This window comes from Cotesia glomerata, linkage group LG4 (genome assembly GCF_020080835.1).
Source record: "Cotesia glomerata isolate CgM1 linkage group LG4, MPM_Cglom_v2.3, whole genome shotgun sequence".
Lineage (NCBI taxonomy): Eukaryota > Metazoa > Arthropoda > Insecta > Hymenoptera > Braconidae > Cotesia > Cotesia glomerata.
This window is the reverse complement of record NC_058161.1, coordinates 19,178,090-19,192,724: the sequence shown is the minus strand read 5'-3', so window position 1 is coordinate 19,192,724 and position 14,635 is coordinate 19,178,090. Positions and strand designations below refer to the sequence as shown.

The 14,635-nt window shown below is 37.3% G+C and overlaps 2 protein-coding genes across 2 annotated transcripts; one reads left to right on the top strand and one right to left on the bottom strand.

Moving 5' to 3' along the window:
• Positions 1 to 1,016: 1,016 nt before the first annotated feature.
• On the top strand, positions 1,017 to 3,194 carry LOC123263932. Its single transcript, XM_044726978.1, has one exon. It carries the CDS (start codon positions 1,017 to 1,019, stop codon positions 3,192 to 3,194), a length of 2,178 nt encoding a protein of 725 aa, XP_044582913.1.
• Positions 3,195 to 12,882: 9,688 nt separating this feature from the next.
• On the bottom strand, positions 12,883 to 13,904 carry LOC123263931. Its single transcript, XM_044726977.1, has 2 exons — positions 13,312 to 13,904; positions 12,883 to 12,944 (listed from the first exon to the last, which is right to left on the bottom strand). Exons 1-2 carry the CDS (start codon positions 13,902 to 13,904, stop codon positions 12,941 to 12,943), a joined length of 597 nt encoding a protein of 198 aa, XP_044582912.1. The 3' UTR covers positions 12,883 to 12,940.
• Positions 13,905 to 14,635: the final 731 nt, after the last annotated feature.

Genomic DNA, 14,635 nt, shown 5'->3' with positions numbered 1-14,635 from the left:
CAGGACAACAGGACATTCGGGGCCCGATACGCAACCCTACTCCTCCTAGGGCGCGGCCCTTGGACGAGGAGATATAAGCAGGGTGCACGGGTAGTTCGGAGGCTCTCTTCTTCTAAGGCTCTTCTTGATCTTAAAGTTACGAACTTAAGACTCTTCATAGTTAACACTCGTCGTGAGACTATTAATTCCAATTACGAAATACCATTACGTACTTTACGGCAGTTGTCAAATCATATAAATTCAAAGTGTATTTTAAATAGTTAAATAAATTCATTTGTTAATTAAATTCACCGAAGTTAGTCATTTCAGAGTTAATTCGAGAACCTCTACTTACGACTCTGGAGGTCGTAACATCTTTATCTCCAGCTCTAGTTGTTCTATTGGTTACTTACAAACCCGTGAGGTAACCGGGACGTAACAGTATCTTGCCTGTAGAACTCTCAAGCAACTAGTTGACGACGAACAAGAGAATTATCCACTTGCAGTAAATGCTATCCTAAAAGGAAGCTATGTAGATGACATCTCTGGTGGAGCTGACACGATCGAATTTCTCAATGAAATCGCTCAGCAGCTCAACAATATGTGCGCTTCAGCATGCCTACCATTAGATAAGTGGAAAAGCAATAATCAAGAATTCATCATCCCATCAGCATCTCAATTAAAAGACGAGTCAACGGTTCATATATTCGATGAGTCATTATCAAAAGTACTTGGCATCTCGTGGTCGTCCTCTCAAGATCAGTTTACATTCCAAGGTACCATCTCAGAAAAGGACGCGATAACTAAGAGGTCGATTCCAAATGCAATTTGGAGATACACGTCAGGAAAGCTTAATCCAGCAGACTGTGCTTCAAGAGGTCTAAACGCTTCTCAACTAAGTCAGCATCATCTCTGAAATAGCTCAGCTCTTTGATCCACTAGGACTCATCTCACCAGTAGTAATTCGAGCAAAGATTCTGCTCCAGCAACTTTGGCTTGAGAAGCTAGACTGGGATGATCAACTCTGCCCTGATACAATGCATCAATGGACCAAGTTCCGACAAGACATCTTGAAACTAACTGAACTTCAAATACCCAGATGGATTCAGCTGCAATCTAATTCGTACTCCGTCCAACTACATGGATTCTCCGATGCATCTCAGCTAGCAATGGCAGCAGTTGTCTACCTCAGAGTAACTGATAATGCCGGACAGTCAAAGGTCACCCTCATCTGCTCAAAGACGAGGGTCGCTCCAATTAAGCGTCTAACTATCCCACGACTAGAACTTTCCGCAGCTGTACTTCTCGCCCAACTCATAAAGCATACACAAGTTACGTTGGAACTCCAAGATGTCCCAGTATTTCTATGGACCGATTCTTCAAAAACACTTGCATGGGTCAAAAATAACCCTATGAAATGGAAAGAATACGTTGGAAACAGAGTCTCAACTATTCATCAGACAATTCCAAATGCAATTTGGAGATACACGTCAGGAAAGCTTAATCCAGCAGACTGTGCTTCAAGAGGTCTAAACGCTTCTCAACTAAGTCAGCATCATCTCTGGTGGACAGGACCACCTTGGTTAGCTCAATCTCCTGAATATTGGCCAATCTCAGTAGCTCCATCTCCAACAGAAGATCTCGAGGAACGACCTGGCATCTCTTTAACAACAGTAATACAACCAACAATCTGGGATCTTATTGATCTTCCATGTGTAAAAACCTTTCACAAGGATCTTAAAAAATTATTACGAATAACAGCACTATGTCAGCAAGCCATCTCATGTTTTAAACAGATCCCCAACTCGAACGTATCAACATCTCCAATTGGACCTGCAGATTTAGAAAAAGCAAAACTCTTCTGGATAAAAGCAACTCAGCAAGCATACTTCTCATCAGAAATCAGCACCATCTTGTCAGGGAAACCACTAGCGAAGTCTCATGCCCTCTCTAGACTAACTGCAAGATTAGATCATCAAGGCATACTTCGAGTCGGAGGACGTCTTCAGAACTCTCAACTTGATTCAGAAAGCAAGCACCCACCAATACTTCCGAGTAAATGTAAACTGTCAGAACTTCTCATCGCTGATGCTCATACTCGAACCCTTCATGGTGGAACACAACTCACCTTATCGTATCTACGACGTCAGTGTTGGATTCTGGGCGGCAGAGCCCCTATAAAATCCTATATCCATCATTGCTTAACATGTGCTCGAACTCGAGCAGTCAGAGTTCAGCAACTCATGGCCCCTCTTCCAACATCTCGAGTCACTCCATCACCAGTCTTTGAAACCACTGGTGTGGACTACGCTGGACCCATAACTCTAAAAACATTTCAGGGAAGAGGTGCAAAAAAGTTTAAAGGGTGGATAGCAGTCTTCGTCTGTTTTTCAACGTCAGCAATTCATCTTGAAGCAGTCTCAGACTACTCAACCGAAGATTTTTTGAACACATTTCGAAGATTCACTAGTCGACGAGGAATCTGCCAAACATTACATAGCGATTGTGGAACCAATTTCAAAGGAGCTGACAATGAGTTGAAACGTCTCTTCTCCCAGGCTACGTCGAAATCACAAGAGCTCCAACGCCTACTAACCAATGATGGTACCAATTGGAAATTCAATCCCCCAGGAGCACCGCACATGGGAGGAAAATGGGAAGCTGCAGTAAAATCTGTCAAACGTCATCTCCAATCGTCAATCTCTGAAACCAGCTTCACATTTGAAGATTTTTCCACTCTTCTAGCACAAGTTGAAGCATTACTCAATTCAAGACCTCTCAGTGCTCTATCAGATGATCCAGAGGACCTCTCAGCCCTAACTCCAGGCCATTTCATCCGAGGAGCTGCGCTCAACTCAATACCTGAACCATCTCTAACTTCCCTAAAAGAGTCCAGACTATCTCATTTCCAACGGATTCAGGAACGATTTCAACAATTTTGGAATCGTTGGTCAGCGGAATGCTTATCTGCACATCAGTCTATCTCAAAGTGGCGCAACCAACAAGACGATGTCAAACTAGGATCTCTGGTACTAATAACAGACGAAAGACTTCCCCCGTCAAAATGGCCTCTCGCAAGAGTAATCCAACCTCACCCCGGAAAAGATGAACTTACTCGAATAGTCACTCTTAAGACTGCTGCAACAACTCTTACCAGACCAATTGTCAAGTTAGCTCTCCTTCCATTGGCTCCTCATCAGGAACAAACAGATTGAAAATTCCACTGAATTTGGGGGGGGGGGGAGAATGTTCAAAATAACGATCACTTAGGACAAATTCAAAAAGTATATTACTGTTGGTGGGGACAAATAAGCGATTTCTATTGAGCCGCAAGCTCCAACTCTCCCACCTCAGTGAGTGGAAGGTAGCGGGCCAATCTCTTGGAGTAGCCAGTCCCCACTACAGCTGCGCGGTGGAGGGGACTAGACCCTAATTCTCATTGGCTACTGACCTCTCTGCCCTTTCTACCGGCTTGACACCTTTAAAAGTAGCAGCTACTCGAGCTGCCAACACAGAATTCAACATATACAGTGATTACAGTAGACTAACTGATCAAATCAGGAAATCGTGATTGCTGTTAATTATAATATACGTATAAATCTACACTTTATGAGTGTTATAAAATTTTTAAAAGTTGAAATTATTAATAGTAATCATAATGCTAAGTAATTAAAGAATAAAATGAATACACCAAGTGACTTAAAGTCGTCGGAAGAAGAAGCGTGGCACACCTCAAACCCACGTAAAAGATCCAGAACTACGACAAATAATCATGAAAAACAAAAAGAAGCGACGACACCAGTTTCCACGGAAGAACATGTTTTCCAGAAAAGAGCTACTAAAATACCACCAATAATCATTAATCAAAGTATAGAAAACTTTGACAAATTCTTTGAGCAAGTTAAAAAAGACTGTGAAGAGCAAGTATTTTTTAAAGTTTCACGTGAATCAGTGAGTGTATTTACAAACACTAAAAAAGATTACCAACAGGTCAAAGATTTATTTACTCTCCTCGAGGTTAAGTACCACACATACACACTACATGAAGATAAACCAAAACACGTGGTACTGAGAGGACTGCCCAACAAGAATGTTGAAGATATTGCCCAAGAGCTGCTTAAGCACCAAATAATCACCAAAAGGATAACTGCAATGAAGACAAAAAATACTGAAAAAAAAATAAACACGGTACCAGTTTACATGGTAACACTAGCACAACCCGAAGATATGATTAAAATCTACAAAGTGAAATCCTTATTCTACTTTAAAGTTAACTGGGAAAAATATCGCAATACAAGAAAAATTACACAATGCTTCAGATGCCAACAATTTGGTCACGGGCAAATAAACTGCACAAACGAACCAAAATGTGTTAAATGCGCCAATAATCATCTTACTGTAAATTGCGACAAGGACCAACAAGCTCAACCAAAGTGTATAAATTGCAACGGTAACCACCCTGCCAGTTATCGTCAATGTACTGCCTATCTAAAACACTGTGAAAAAATCGAGAACAACCGCTCCAAAAAAGTAAAAACCATAAATCAATTCTCAATTAATCAACTGGAATTTCCAAGGTTGCCGACTGGGGTAAGGCTATCAACTGGCTCAAGGATCAAAACTAGCACAAGCAATCAGAGCGACACATCATCAACACATCAACTTAATCCTGCATGGCCCATGGCTCCGAGTCCCACTCAACACCAGACCATGGAGGTTCACCAGCAACGAACCACGACGCCTCATAATCCAAACCAACAAGTAACAAACAATAATATTAATATAAGTAAAGTCATAGAATTTAATGAACTGATATCAAATGTACAAAAACTTAATACTATTTGTGATTTTAAAAGATTAACGTTTTTAGCCAAAGAACTAACATCTAAACTAGCTAATTGCAAAGACGATATTTCCAGACTCTTAATAATCTCTGAATTTACTAAGAATGGATAGTTATAATAACAAAAAGTCATTAAATATCGTACATTGGAATGCCAATGGCATTAGTAATAAGATACATACCATTCCATATTTCCTAGAAAAATATAAAGTCGATATTTTAATGATTAATGAAACAAAACTAATAAACAAAAATAAATTCCTTGTTCAAGGATATAAGTGTTATCGTAAAGATCGTATTGGAGACACTCATGGAGGGGGAGTGGCTTTGCTGATTAAAAATAACATTCCTCACTATGAGGTACAATTAAAAACAACTTCACTAGAAGCTCACGCACTAAAAATCCCGGGTAACATCTTGCTTGTTTCGTGTTATAATCCACCCCAAAATACCATCAATTTAACAGATCTTAATTACATATTTAATCTAAACAACAAAGTAATCTTGATTGGAGACTTGAATGCTAAACATGCCATATGGCATTGCAAAAGATCCAACAAAAATGGAACATTAGTATTTAATTTTCTTCAAAGAAATATAATAAACATAATCTATCCAGACAATTACACGCTATACCCAGTCAACAATACAATGCCATCAATAGTAGATATTACCTTGATCAAAAATATATCAAAAATTAGTAAGCCATGCGTCCTCCATGACCTTGACTCCGATCATATGCCTGTTCAACTAGTCTTGAACGATGCACAGTATATTCCTGAAGACATAGAATTCCTTAATTACAATAAAGCTAACTGGGAACAATTCCGCAAGATAATAAATAATAACATTAACATTAACTCAAAAATACAGTCAAAATTAGATATAAATAATGAAGTACAAAATGTAACTAATACTATAAATAAGGCAATCAACAAATCAGTCCCGTGTGTTAAAATATCTGAGAAAAATAATACACTACCAACCAAAATCCTGGATTTAATTAAGATTAAAAACTATTACAGACGGAAATATCAGCGAACACGTCTTGCTCTACATAAAAACATTTACACTAAACTAATATCCCAAATTAAAACAGAAATAACCTTACACAATGATAATATTATAACTAACAAGCTGAAAAGCTTAAATATTAAAAATAATTCACTCTGGAACGCGGTAAAAATGTCTAAAAAATCAAATAATAGTATTCCCACTCTTAACACAGATACTGGTCCAATTTTTAACAAAACAGAACAGACAGATGCTATAGCTAATAATTTTGAAACCATCCATAAAATAACAAATAACTCTAGTGATCAAGAAACGATAAACGAAGTAAACACTAAGTATTTTCATTTAATAAGTGATAATCTAGATAGAAATGCCGTCCCAACTGTCTCTCCATCAGAAGTCATGAAAGCCATTAAGACAACAAAATCAAAAAAAGCCGCAGGCCACGACAAAATACAAAATATAGTCCTAAAACAACTACCTAAAAAATTAATAGTACAATTAGCTTATATTTTTACGGCGTGCCTTACATATTCGTATTTTCCGCACGCTTGGAAACATGCTATAATATTGCCATTTCCAAAACCAGGCAAAGATAAAACTAATCCCAAGAATTATAGACCAATAAGTTTACTATGTACAATGGGTAAAATCCTAGAGATAATTATCAACAGCCGACTTAAAATATTTACAGATAAAAATAATATTCTAATTGCCGAACAATTTGGGTTCAGAGCACAACATAGTACGGTTCAACAACTCGCAAGAGTTACTGATTATATTAGTTCTAACTTCAATAAAAATAAAAGTACAGGTTTATTACTTTTAGATATTGAAAAAGCCTTTGACACGGTCTGGCACCGAGGTCTAATATACAAAATGATTAATCTTAATATACCAAACTACATTGTTCGGTTCGTTGATAACTATCTCAAGGGTCGAACCTTTGCAGTCAAAATCAATAATTCTCTAAGCAAAACATGTAACATAGCAGCCGGAGTGCCCCAAGGCTCTATACTGGGCCCGGTTTTATTTTTGTTATATATTAATGACATCCCGAAATATACCAAGAATGTTATCGCTCTATTTGCCGATGACACAGGAATTCTTTCATCCTCTTGGTGCAAAGATGTAATCCTTCAAAATTTTCAAACACATATAAATATACTCGAAAAATACTTCATTAAATGGAAAATAAAAATTAACGCAGCTAAAACAGAAATTCAAATATTTACATATAAACAAAAACATCCCAAAAACACACTTAAATTCTATAACAATGAACTTAGTCTGGTAAACGAGGCGAAAAATTTAGGACTTATTCTGGATGTCAAATTAAATTACAAAGCACACATACAAGCAATAATCAATAAGGCAAACAAAGCAATATCCATGCTATATACTTTAATTAACAGAAATAGTAAGGTCACGCTAAAAAATAAACTTATTATCTATAAAATGTGTATGAGACCAATATTATTATATGCTTGCCCCATTTGGAGTAACATATGTAAAAATCACTACAATAAGCTACAATGTATACAAAATAAATGTTTAAAAATGATAAATAATGCAAAACCTAGAACAAAAATAACAGATCTACATAAAGAATTAAACATGCCTACGATTAAAGAAATAATAAAAAATCATACTATTAAATTCTATGAAAATAAACTTAACACACTAGAAATTCTAAGTAATATATGTAATATTGAATATAACCCATGGAACAAATATAAAGTTCCTCATCAAATGATAATTAAAAAGAAATAAGTCAAAGGGCTACTATTATTTATATATATAGTTTATTTAGTAAGTAAGGCCTTGTTAACTAGTAAGTAAGGCAATAAACGATGATTAATTTAGGTTTTGATAACATTTTTCCTAAAAATAAAATAAATATTAAATAAAAAAAAAAATAACATACTCTTCACAAATATATGTAATGTAAATTTTAATATAAGTAGAGTCCATTAAGACAGGAATTATAAGCAACAATATTGTAAACAAAACTTGTAACTGTAAATATATCAATAAAGATTCTTTGAACTGCAACTGCTGCCAACACAGTCCACTTCTACCGATCGAGCGAAGAAGAAGAAGAGACAATTCAAGTAAACGAGCAAGGTTTACAAACTATAGTGCAGTTTTTCGGATAGCAAGCGCGCAAGGCTTGTCTGTCTACTACTCTACATCTCTACCAAGCCAACTCGGAACATCTCGGCTGAGCCGAGCCAGTTTTCAACGGTGAACACGTCATCAGTAAGCGCGCAAAGCTTACTTCAACTAGTATTAGCTCAACAGCTCTTTTGAGAGCTACAGTTACAACAGCTCTTCTCAAAGCTATAGTCTGAACAGTTCTTCTCAGAACTTTATGAGTGACTTACAAGTCATCACTGGTTTCTTAAGCCATATTCAGTAGTTTGCTGTCTCAAACGACATCTCAACCCTTAGTTGAGCACGAGTGACTGACAAGTCATCTCCAGTCTATCTTGCCGAATCTCAGTAGTTTGCTGGCTCAAACGTTACCTCACAGTCAACTAACAACCAAAGGTCTTTGTCAAGACCAAATCAGAAAACTCTCAAAGGTCTTTATCAAGACCACCCAATTACCTAATATACGTAAGAACTCTTTCCCAAGTTGAAGGAAAGCTCCGGTATAAGCTCGAAACTAAACACATATTTAGAATCTTACTACCACAATCATACCCAATTATGGCTTCGGAACAGCCCCAATACATATCTATGACAATAAGGAGTTGAATATTCATATCTGAAACATAAATAATTAATTAAGGTCTAAAGTCGGGATCTGGGTCCGCGACTTTAGTTCGTTTCTTTTTGGGAGTTGAAACTTCAATAGTTGTTTTCTTCAGACGATTCGGATGTACAACTTTAGTCTTACTCCCTATTTTTATTCTTACGCTTCCATTAGGAAAAACCTCTAGAATTTTATATGGCCCATCATAATGGTCACCAAATTTATTGGGTTTGGGCCCTTTCAAAAGGAAAACGTTTTCTCCTGCTTTAAAAATTACAAGTTTAACATTTTTATCGTGTATTTCTTTAGACTTTTCTTTTGCTTTAAGGGGTCTACCCTCTTTAGAATTTTGAAAAAATCGAATTTTTTTTTTTTGTATTTTTCGAAAGTATACATATTGAAAAGTATCATACTGAAAATTTATAAAGATCCGAGCAGTCTAACTGTACTTTTGGACGACGTTTACGTAGCTACCTGAGCACGCTAATATGCGGACCTGATATAGACCTGATAAGACCGCTCGGAGCGGTACGGCCTACCTGCCTTTGTATTCATTAGCAGCTGCAACCTTTTTCAGGTATACTGACAAATGTACAATATTATAATATACTATCCATACTGAAAATTTTCATTTATGATAGGTTATTCTCGAAGGATACCGTTCCATTAGAATTTCTCCCTATATTAGTCGTGTTTGAAATTTTCAACCGTCAGTATCTGTGCTCGTGATTACCGAAATGGACGAGAAAAGTGTAAATCAAACTGCCAAGTGGAGACGTCCAGGTTCGAAGCCGAAAAAGCGGAAATTTCATGGAGTGCTTCCACATGACCACGAGGCAAATACAAGTTATGCTAGTGCATCTGCGTCGAAGTTACAACAATCGGAAGATACCAGTTTCGACGTACACGTGGATCAAACGTCGGGATACAGTATTATACAGTTTTTCCTGGTTTTCTCTACGTTGCAAGAGTATTTAAAGTGTAAAACTTGTGATAAAGATATTTCTTTTACAAAGTATGGACAGCGAGGACTCGGTTTTAAAGTTTGTGTTACATGTGAGTGTGGCGAAAGGTACATTAATTCGTGTCACATGATTTCTACTGGATACGAAATTAATCGTCGTCTAGTGTATATTATGCGTTTGATTGGTGTTGGATTGAGTGGTATTAATAAGTTTTGTGGCCTTATGGAACTTGGAACTGGGATAAGCTCCTCTATTTATTATAAAATTATCGATTCGATCTCTATCGCGGTGAAAAGTGTGTATGATGTAGTGATGCTGAAGGCTGTTAGAGAAGAGAAACTCTTGAATGCTCAGCACGGAGAACCAGAAGATATTTTAACCGTTTCGGGAGACGGTTCCTGGCAAAAAAAAGGATTTTCTTTTCTTATTGGCATAATTTCTTTGATATATAAACGCAGTAAAAAAATCGCGAACGTCGCTATCAGATCAAGTTACTGCAAAGCATGCGAGAAAAAGAAAGGAACTGAGAAAACGATTGAATATGCAGCGTGGTACGAAATGCACAAAAGAGACTGTAGTGTTAATCACTCTGGTAGTGCTGTAAAAATGGAAGTTGACGGTGTATGTGAAATGTTTTTGCAATCTTTAGAAAAATTTTCTGTGCGTTATGGTTTTTACATCAGAGATGGCGACACGAAGACTTTCAAAATGCTGCTCAATACACAACCGTATGGCGAAGATTTTATAGTAAAAAAGTTGGAGTGCGTCTTACACGTCGCAAAAAGAGTCTTCAAGCGCGCTAGTGAGGCTAAAAAAATTCTTACACAGGCAAGGAAAGCTGCAAAGAAGGACGAGAAAAAAAGCCCAGTGAAAAAAAGTGCAGCAAAAACAGTTGTCGTGAAAAAAAGAAGAATCGTCGTAAAAAAATTCCTGCTGTAAAAACTCAGGATTAACGATAAAATTGATGAAAGAACTATCAAGAAACTATGGTTTAGCGATTCGAAGATATCCCGATTCCGTGGAAGAAATGCGCAAAGAGATCTGGGCAGGATTTTTTCATAAGATTTCAACTGACAGCAATCCACAGCATTCATACTGTTTTGAATCCTGGTGTAAATACAAGATAACTGTAAAAGAACTCCGTTCATAAATTCAAACATCCTTCTGCCCTTGCTCAAGATGTTCAAGAAGTTTTAAAACCGATCTACGACGATTTGACAAAACAAGAGCTGCTTGAAAGATGCCTCGGTGGCAACACGCAGAATAATAACGAATCTTTCAACAACTGTGTCTGGTCAATGGCTCCCAAACACATCTTTTGCGGAAAAAAATTGTTGAAATAGCTTGTCAAACAGCTGCTTGTATTTTTAACGAGGGATTTCATCCAGTATTAAAAATCTTGGAAGTAATGGGCGTCAAAATCGGCCCGATCGCCTCACAGTTTGCTGCTGACTGTGACAGAACGCGCATACGAGTTGCAAACCGCCGCAGCACCGATGCCTCTAAGGAAGCCAGAACGAAACGAAAGCAGGCTATTTTGGATGAAAATGAGCACTATGAAGAAGATGAAGGCATAATGTATGGTGCAGGCATCGCTGATTAGACGTAAGTAAGATTTTTTCACGATTTTTCGTTACAGAAAACTTTAAACGCGTTTTTCTCGGAATGACGTTTTTGGACGGCTTGTTGATAAAATCTCCGAAACTATTCAACCGAACCTTACCAAAATTTAACCACATGTTCTTGATGACTATAGCTATCGCGTATATCATACGATTTTTGAAATTTTGAGTTTAACTATTTATTTTTGGCAAAGAACGACGGAAAAAACGTGATTTTTCGTACTTTTTCGAAAAATGGCTGCCATTTTGTCATTTTTGAAAAAAAAAAATCGTATGATATGCGCTATAGCCATTTACTTACTGAATCTAAAACTATTTTTTTTTTTTTTTTCAGATCATCCATTCCAGATATTTCATCAACAGCGCACACTCATCTTTTTTTTGGACCAGTCTTCTCCCTCATTTTTATGTATAAAAACTGATTAAAATAAATATAAAAAAAATTCTCTTGTGTAATCAAATAGTGTATTTTTTAGGCCTAACACTTTTTATGTCCATATTTATGACGTATACCGGTCAAAAAAATTCGTGAAAATAGCCTTATCTTTGCCCGTCTAAAGAGGGTAGACCCCTTAAAACCTTAACAACGAGCTGTAACTCAAAACTAACTGACAGACGCTCTCTCCACGGTCCGCGCCTTTTCCGGTACCTAAGTCTACAACTTTACTGAAGCTCTCTCATTGGTTAAACCGTCCCCTCCACCGTCACCTCGAACGAGCCATCTCATTGGCGCTCACATTATTCCCCCACTACCCGCAACAACAGTATATAAGTAGCAACGCAGCGGGCCTCAACCAGTCGTTCCAGTGCCTTCAACTACAACAGCGAAGCAGTGACTACTCTACAACCAGCGAGCAAGGCTGGCAAAGCATAGTTAAGTACGGACAAGCAAGCGTGCAAAGCTTGCTTACTCCCAACGAGTACTTCAGTTTACTACGAACCATCTCATCGACACGGATCATCTCAACATCGGTTTAGTCTTCAACCAACATACGGATCATCTCACCATCAGTTTAGTCTTCAGTAAGCGCGCAAGGCTTACCTGCTATAGTTTTGTTGGCAACAAGCGCGCAAGGCTTGCTCTGCCACACACCTAGACCAAATAGCACTTCTCAGCGCTACTAAACTGCTCTTCTCAGAGCAACCCAACTAGCTCTCTTTTGAGAGCGTGTGACTGTACGTCATCATTAGCCAGTTAGGGCTTTATTCAGTAGTTTGCTGACTCAAACACCAAAACTAAACCCATCAGTCTTTCTCAAGGCTTCTCAACCACACGGTCTTTCTCAAGACCACCAAAACTTTCAAGTTACGTAAGAGCTCGATCAGAGTTTTGAGAAATCCAGAAGAAAGTCTTCTCGAGACGGTCACGACAAATGTCGACCATAAATTGTTGGCAAAGCTCACGACATCGTAAAATGATGTTGTCTCGGCCGCGTCTAATCATCAAACGATATGAATAAAAATCCTTCGAGCTAACGTTCTTATTTGTTTCAGCTCCTGTAATAATATATATTTAAATTAAGGGGTTACATGGGTTTCGTCGGGTAAAAAAAGGCCTATTTTCAATATTTTTTTTTCTATGTAAAAAATTATTTATTTAATTCAAATTTTTTTCTGTCTTATAGATACATATTTAAAGAATAATTTCTAAAATTTTCAAAAAAAAAAAAATTAAACCTCCTCCATTGTGACGTCAGTTCCGGTGACCCCTCGGAAAAAAGCTGCGTCTGCGTTGTCAGCATAACTCCTGACAAAATCATCTAAAATGAAAAAAACAAAAATAAGTTTTTTAGTTAAGACCATAAACTCGTGCTTGAACGAAGGAAAGAAAAAAAAAGTAAAAATTGGAATTTTGGCAGACATTTTTCCAAAAAAATGAAAATTTCGGTCAAATTTGCTTGACATTTTGTTTTTTTTTTAAATAGTTGTAATTGAAAAAAAAAAAAATCCTTCGTCCAAGCACGAGTAAATTGTATCTCGAACACCTGTGTGAAATTTCATCAAGATCGGTTGAGTAGTTTTCGAGAACATTTGACAACCGACATTGAAAACACGGTTCCGAGAAAAACGCGTTTAAAGTTTTGAGTAACAATAAAAGTGGAAAAAAAAATGTTTTTTGTAACTTACAGTGAATCGTCGATTCCTGGGCCATAAAGTAAAGATCCTGCAGCAGTTGCAATGTCCAGGGCATCCTTTTGCTCCTGTCGATGACGGATTCTGGCTTCGCGAGTCTCGCTCGCAGATTTTTTTTCGGCTGCGCATACACGGTTTTCATCCGAAATTCGGGCATATTCGTGGGAGTTTCGGCCTAATTTTAAATCCATACCGTGCATAATCAATAATAAAGCTGATGTTCCTTCATTGAAGATACAAGCAGCGACCAATGCCGCAATATTAACAATCTTTGAACCAGCAGGAAGTATTTTTGGAGTAATTTTCCAGATCAACTGGTTGAAGCTCTCGTTGTTATTTTGTGTGAAACTACCAACACACCGTTCAAGAAGCTCATCCTTACTGAGATCATCATATATTGGTTTCATAGCAATCAAAACTTCATCTGGTAATGGAGTATACTCATGTTTAAATGATGAAAGAGTATTTGTAGCTGATGCTCGTTGCCAAGCGCACCAAGAGTCTGGACCTTTTGGGCAGTTATCGTGCTGAGGTTTTGTATCTGTAGAGCTATAGTGATAATAGGTAGCCCATATAGCCTCTTTCATTTTTCTACTGATTCACAGTTTCTCCTTATCGCCAAACCATAGTACACAGTTAATTTGTCTATTAGTTTACTGGTCAGTTTACCTTTGCCAGAAAGAATTTTTTTTTGTGTTTTTTTACCTTTTACTATTTTTTCCTCAGTTGTTTTCTTTACTAACTCACGCAAACGGGTCCCCATTCTTTTTTGCACGTGTCCAACGCATTCTTTTTTAGTGATAACAAAATCGTCACCGTAAGGCTGGGCTTTGAGAAGACCAGAGTAGGTTTTTGAGTCCCCATCTCCTATATAATTTACGAACCTCAGTCCATATTTGACAATCGAGCGTTTAAACATTTCAATAATCGATGAGACTTCCATGTTTCCTGATGCTCCAGTGTGATTGGCGGTGCATTGATTTGTTTCTTCTTTCCATTCTTCATATTCTGCAGTATCTAATTTTTTTTTCCAGCTTTCACATAACTTACAATAAGAAGATTTCACCAACACATCCCACACTTTTCCCGAATAATATCCGATTAGTGAACTCACACCATATAGTGATGAGAAACCACGTTTCTTCCAGGTACCGTCACCGGAAACACTCACATCTGTCGTATCTTGTAAATCGTTTTCAATATTTGTAAATTGTTTTTCTTCTTCAGCAGCAGATGAGAATAGAGTCTGAGTAACTGTCTCAATACACTCATGTATTTTATCAATATAAAAATCGTATGTAGACTGGTTTAAAAATGA